Consider the following 7270-nt stretch of genomic DNA (forward strand, 5'->3'; position numbering starts at 1 on the left):
ATACATATATATATATATATTTGATAATAAAATTTTTAAAGACAATATATAATCAGAAATATATTTTTTGTACAAAATTTCTAATTACATTAGAAAAGTAAATGCTAACATATAGTTACATATCATATAACGTTAATCTTTTATTTTTATGTATTTCAGTTTTATATTTTATATATTACACATAGTATACATAGTTATACATTTTATACTATATGTATATTTATATGACATTAATTTTTTTTAAATTTAACATATATATTAATACTATAATAAATTCCTTCTTATAACAAATATATATTTTTTATATCCAAACCATTTTGAGGTGTGTTCACATCTCATCTTCAGTAGAATATAATTTAAATATTCTTTAATTTGTATTCAATGTTATTGTTCATCTTTAGTGTTCAATGAATGAAAAACATAAATTAAAACAGAAATAAATTTACAAACTAACTATATATCTTTATAATATGAACCCATCAACATCACTGGCATATTAAATGAGAGAATTTAAAACTTAATGCTTTTAAAGCAACAAACATATTAAGCAATTAGTATAAGCAATTGAAACCAACATCTACTAACATCTGTAGATATTATATTGAAAGCTTATATAAATAACTATATTGTTATATATTAGTTTAAATTCTTATACAATTAAAGAAGAGTTAAAATAATCAGCTTAATATGCAAAAATTATAATCTTGGCCCTGAATGACTGAGAATTCATAATCTGCACATGTTTTTATCTACTGTAACACAACAGTAGAGGGTTACAAATCTGCTCTAAAAGTTATTTCTTTTCCACAATTTCTTAAAATTAAATTTTCTGAAAGATGACAATTCACTAATTAATTATTAATGAATTAGGTAATTAAATGTTAAATATAATAGTTAATAATTTTATTAATCTAATCCAATCTAACACATTTAACAATAATTTTACCAGAAAATGTTAAAAATTAATTTATATACTTGGTAAATTATAACTAAAAAATTGATAACTGACTTTTTGAAAGAACTGAATCTTCCTTTTTATTCATTATATTGATATAAGTGGAAATTGCTGAAAAATGCAATAATTTTTTTCAAATTTAATATAAAAATTAAATAATTTTGTATATAAAAATTTGATTTTTACTGTTTATTTCAAAAATTTCACTAAAAATAATATGACTGAACAATTAATCAATTCCAACCTATGGAAATCTTTATCTGTAATAAAAACAAAAATGATGCAATCTAATTGATTTTATATTTTCATTTGAAGAATATTTATAAAGCAAACTGTCATCTTAATTAATTGGGCTAATTTGCTATTATTAATGATTAACTGTTAAGTAATTTGGTACTAGAGGTAAGCATTAGGCACCATCTCTTATTAAATTTAATAATTATAACATTTACTAATTTAGAATATTCTGGAAGAAAAAAAATTGGCCCAGAGCAAGATTCAAACCCGCAAGTCCTGTTTACTGTGTGGATGTGTTGCCAATTATACTATCTGGACCTCCATCCAATTCTTTGCTTCCAGGAGTTGCAGATTTGAGTCCTGCTCCAGGCTGATTCTTTTCTTCCAGAATATTCTAAATTAATTAATAAATGTTATAATTATTAAATTTAATAAGAGATGATGCCTTATGCTTATCTCTAGTACCAAATTATTTAATNCTAATTTTAATATCAAATATATAAACATTAGAATAAGTTCTTACATTTTCTTTACAAAAGTTTTTAAATAAACTCATTTATTTAAAATGATTATGTGAATTTGAACCATTTCTTTATGATCTTTGAATTGTGCATTTGTCTACCTTTTTAAATATCAATTAACCTGACAGCAATTCTGAAAATTCATGTGCAAATTAAAAAACCTTCACTATAAATTAAATCTGATTTTCTTATATTGTCCATTAACTATGATAGTGGTAGTATAATATAGGTAACATTTCCAAAATAGAGAAAATTTCCAAACTGTGATGTAAAATTGTTTTATCAATGAATATTGAGAAAATTTTTGTTGAATGTGTCTCATTATTCATTAATATGCATTGATATGCTTAAGCAAAAAAGCACAAGCATATCAACAAAAAATTGCATATGTAATTGAAAAATATGAATCTTAATAAAAATTAAATAATTTTGTAAAGTTATGCAACATTTATATTTTATATTCTATTCAAATCAAAACTTACCCTCCTGACCAATGGGAATGTTCACCATAACTCATATTTATCACATCACAATTTGATTCCATAACTTTAATCATCTGTGAAAAAAAAATTTAATTTTATTTATCAATCAAAATTATTCCTGGATTAATTATTAATTTGATTAGAAAATAACATTTTCTTACTAGTTTTTATAACAAAACATTGTTGAAATGATCAAGTAATACAATTCAACAAAAATAACCTTCATTACTTTTTCCAGGTTATTACAATACAATAAATTCATTTATTATAAACTTTGAACTAGAGATAAGTACTGCTGCTATTTCATAATCTTAATAATTAAAATTAATTTTCAATTTATTTCAGAAACCTTTAAAAGAAAAAAAAATCAATCTCAAGTAGAATTTAAATCCACAACTACTGCAAATTCTGTAGTAGTTACTACTACTTAATAATTACGAAAGTTATATTATTGCCACTTTGACTAGAACATGTCTTTGCAGTTACATGTGTTTTAGAATTAATGTGTATTTAGAAATAAAATATGATTTAGAGCCTGGCTGATATAACTTGATAATATATCTAAACTTCTTGAAGAGTTAGGAATATCATTTCAAGTCAATATTTTCTTCTAGATTTTCCTAAAATCGATTATATTTTTTGGAAATTTTGTTTTATTACATATATAGTGTATAATTATTATAATTTTAATATGTGATAAATCTGATACATAAGGTAATTATTTACAGTTCCAGCTTCTGGGATGTTTTGATAAATCTTTCATTGTCCAAAATTATTACAAATCATTACACAAAATTTATAATTTCAATCAAGCCTTATTTTTATTTATTGAAATAAATATTACATTAAAATGACATTTATTAAAAACTTCATGGTTATAAAAATTATTATTATTATATATATTTACTATGTAATTATTATATAATTTTATTATTTATATAATACAAAGAATATATTTGAATATATTATATAAAACTGTAATATATAAATGTAATAATACATTTTAATAATTAACTTACAGCACGCACTAGAGATGAGCCAGTTTCCATAGATCCCAAACGAGAATCTCCAATACCTATGCTAACAATCTGTGCTCCTGGTGCAATACCATTTCTCTCTGGTTCATCAGGAAAGTATGCTGCAGCAATACTTGCAACATGTGTGCCATGAGATGCTTTTATCAAATGAAAGATAATTAATTAACAAATAAAGTATTTTATTTATACCGAAAGTAATATTAAAATTTAATAATAATAAACCTTCTATATAGCTAGTTACAGTTAAAATAAGTTCATACAGTAGAGCATCAGTTATCTGAATACTGATCAACTGAAACATCAGTAAACTGAAAGTGTTCCAGTCAGCAAATTCAAATTTCCACTAGTGCTGTGGTGCTGCAATATTTGGCTGTCTTGGGCTACTCCAATATTATTTTTATTGCTGTGCATGTTTTAGCTGGCAGCACTGGCAAGACCATGACAGGGTACTTAAGGATGCACCAGTATTTGAATGAGGCCTTTTTCCCCCATCGTGAGTGGTGAGTTTTACTTGTTTTGTGTGATGTTTTTCTGAGGACTGTGTCGGAACATGTGTCAGGCTGAATTGGAACGTTTTTGATACTAGAAAACTTCCAAAATATAATCTTTTTTTGTTTTTATATTTTTCAATATATTTATTTTGTTTGTGCAAAATAAAGAAATAATTTTTAACGATACAATAGCCATGATTATTGTTTTAAAAAAAATTTTGTTAAGCTTAACATTGATGAAAATTCAATGCAAAGCAACATGCAACAGAGAAAAATTTCAACATGGGATAGGTTAATATATTTTTTCGTACATGATCAGTTATCCTAACAATCCCAGTCCCAAACTGTTTCGGATAATTGACGATCTACTGTATATTGCATTTTATTAATTTACTAGCAGGTAAGCCCAGTATTTCCCAGGCAAAAACTAAAAACAAATATTAAGGTTATTTTATACTTCTAACCTTTATATTATATTATATTGATTGTTGATTTACATTTACAAAGGTTATATTACGTAAGAGCTTATCACATCAAGTGCCCATACCAACACATTTTAAAAATTCTTTAAATTGTGTACAGTAGAGGAATAAAGAATTTTAAAATGTGTTAAATTGGTCACTCAGTGTGATAAACCCTTACATAAGATAACCTTTGTAGTTATATAAGTCAAATACTTTAATATATCAAATGTTAAAATGAAAACTGTATAAAGAGTTTGGTTATTTCAGCCTACCATTGTTACGATACTCGGATGGTTCGAAATGACACAAATTCAATGGTCAAGTAGTCAGGAATTGAAAATATATCTCAAATTTTCATATTATAATATCATATAATTTTGATATCATAAAATTTTCTAATGTTAACTCTAAGAAACTGTACCATTCACAGCCAAATATCAAATGGTAATCTGCCAACAAATCAAATTTAAAAAAAAACGGACCAAATATTCAAACTTGGCATCCTCGAAAACCACTTAAATCATATTTTGTGCTGGCCAGTAACCTTATATTATGTAATTTTCCTATTTGAATGCCACCATACAACTGGTCCAATAGAAAGAAGGAACTGTTGCAAAAGGGAGTCAAAGTTAATTTGACCAAAAGTCATTGATCCTCCTGGAAGAGAGGATGGTCAACGACTACTCATTAATACTGGTCTACTTTTTGAAAATTGATCTGTGTTGGATGGGTTGTGATGGTCCCAGATGTGATCAAAGTTGCTAACCTTAACATCTGAAATACTTTGTTCGACTGGTTTAAATAAAAAAAAATCTTGTAAAAATGCTAGAATAATTGCTTTTATGTGATAATAAATTTTTTAAAAATTGACAACAGATTGTATAAACTATGAGGGAAGTGTGTTCTTGTAAATATTGCATTTATGGAAAAATTATTGGACTGCAATTTGAAAAAATTGTAGTCCTATAAATTCCCACTGTCATCACCTACAAGTCTTCCTTAATCTCAAGAAAGGAGTTAGATAGATGAAAGCCAAAACCAGATGTGGAAAGCTTAGGGCAGGAGGCCCAGATTAACTATATACAAACTCCCAGTTTAGAATGGAAGCAATGTTACTTTGATTCAAAACATTTCCCTGAATGGAGTTAGATATGACTGACACGACTTTATTGCTAACAGGAAAAGTATGATGTACAGGGTAAGATCACCACTAAAAAAATTGAGAACATTATGACGAAAACTTGAGCCCAGCATTATGACAATGTTACAATAAATAATCACTCATTAGAATTAGTTTGGATTATTTGGTTCGACACGTGAGTGATCTGCCAAGGAGAATGCATCCCAGAAAGATGTTTATGTAAAGTTTGTCCCAATTGAAGTGTTACTAATGCAAAGAAAAAAAAATCCACTTGGCCAGTCTGTTGGGCATATGTAAACCCACAACCACAACTAGTGGTGTTCCATTCAGTTACTGGAGTATACTTATTGGGTTGCAATTGAAAAAACTGTATTTCCAGTTGTCCATCTGTCTCTGACCTTCCTTAATCTCAAGAACAAAGTTAGATAGATGAAAGCTGAGACCAGACATAGAAATCATAAAAGGACCAGATTAACTATATATGAACTTATGATTTGTACAAGTCATGTTATTTCAATACAAAAATTTTCCCCCAAATGAAGTCAGATACATAACTGGCACGATTCTATTGCTAACAGAAAAAGTATAATGTACAGGGGCAACACACTACTACAGCACACAGTCAAGTGCTATGTGCTACCTGTCACAGTAATGGCATAATGGTGCATCTATTTCATGCTATATCATTGTCGCAGTAATTCAGTGAATATAATATATATTTTTTAAAATTATATCCGTTTTTTTGTAAGAATTATATTTACTTAATTATTTTGTTAACTTTTTTGTCAATAGATGCATAACTCAGAAAATCGAACGTAAATAAAAATTAATTAAATTATAGAAATGCAATTGATATTTTGGGAGGGGATGTATGACATGATCAAAGTTAGAAGTATTTGAGCCTAACTGCTGAGTTTCATAGCAATTGGTCAAACAGCCCAGAAGTGTATAATGAACAAACAAACAATCATCATCATTTATATATATATAGATAAAATAAAACCTTCCATTTCAAATGTTATTGAAACTGTAGCCATTAAAATTATGTTGAATATTTTATTAAATTCTACTGTATTGATTTCTAGAAATTCTTTAAAATCCATTAACCTATGACCATTAACTTAATCCATTAAAAGTCTTTAAAAATTAATAAGTACATTGCCTGAGCGTATAGTACATTGTCTAATATATGGCATTTTCAACTTCACTAGTGAATAAAACAAAATACAAGGATGAATAATAATTCTAAAACTAAGATAAATAACTTGATAAAGATAAATAATTTTCTAAAATTATTTTCTTTATATTATTTTATATAAAAAGTTTTTGCATTAATGTATAATTGGTATACACAAGAAACTTTTTCACTTATTGTTTCCTAAATGTATAAAAAGTCGATAACAATTTATCAAATGTTTCCAGTTCAACTTTTACAGCAAAAATTATCTAAAATTCAAACTTATTGGAAATTATCCTATTAAAATTCTGAAATGATTTCATCCATAAATAAAAACATTAAACTCATAGCACTATTGAAATGTAATAAACTTTGTATTTTGCTTTAAAAAATTACAAAGCCATTAATAAAAAAACATTCTTTTTATAACTGATTATAATGCTTTAGCTTGAAAGATGAATAGGGAAAAGTAACTACAAAATTTTACAAATTAAAAAAATATATATATTTTCTTTATAATCTTTGGAATATATTAAAAAGTAATAAACTTTTATATACAATAAATCACAAGATGATATATAAATTGTTTGAATAATCGTCATTTAGGATTTATGAAAAACTTACTTGACATACTGACAATTTCCAAAAGATTCCCATCATCATATATGTTAATAGAATAATTTAGCATATCTGGAAATTACAAAAATATCAAATATAGAAAATTTGTATAATTTCATTACACACACACACACATACACATATATA

The 7270-nt window shown here is 26.0% G+C and overlaps 1 protein-coding gene across 1 annotated transcript in view; it reads right to left on the reverse strand.

The window, feature by feature from the left end:
- The window catches only part of LOC111634632 (tripeptidyl-peptidase 2-like), a 104535-nt gene that overhangs the window by 55397 nt on the left and 41868 nt on the right, over window positions 1-7270 (reverse strand). The window contains exons 13-15 of the mRNA XM_023379461.1: window positions 7130-7195; window positions 3215-3369; window positions 2196-2269 (exon numbers count right to left, since the gene is read on the reverse strand). Of these exons, the coding sequence (XP_023235229.1) occupies window positions 2196-2269; window positions 3215-3369; window positions 7130-7195 (295 nt within the window). The remainder of the gene's footprint in view (window positions 1-2195; window positions 2270-3214; window positions 3370-7129; window positions 7196-7270) is intronic.

The sequence above is a fragment of the Centruroides sculpturatus genome, unplaced genomic scaffold (assembly GCF_000671375.1).
Source record: "Centruroides sculpturatus isolate CEXI.00-Female unplaced genomic scaffold, Cexi_2.0 scaffold791, whole genome shotgun sequence".
NCBI lineage: Eukaryota > Metazoa > Arthropoda > Arachnida > Scorpiones > Buthidae > Centruroides > Centruroides sculpturatus.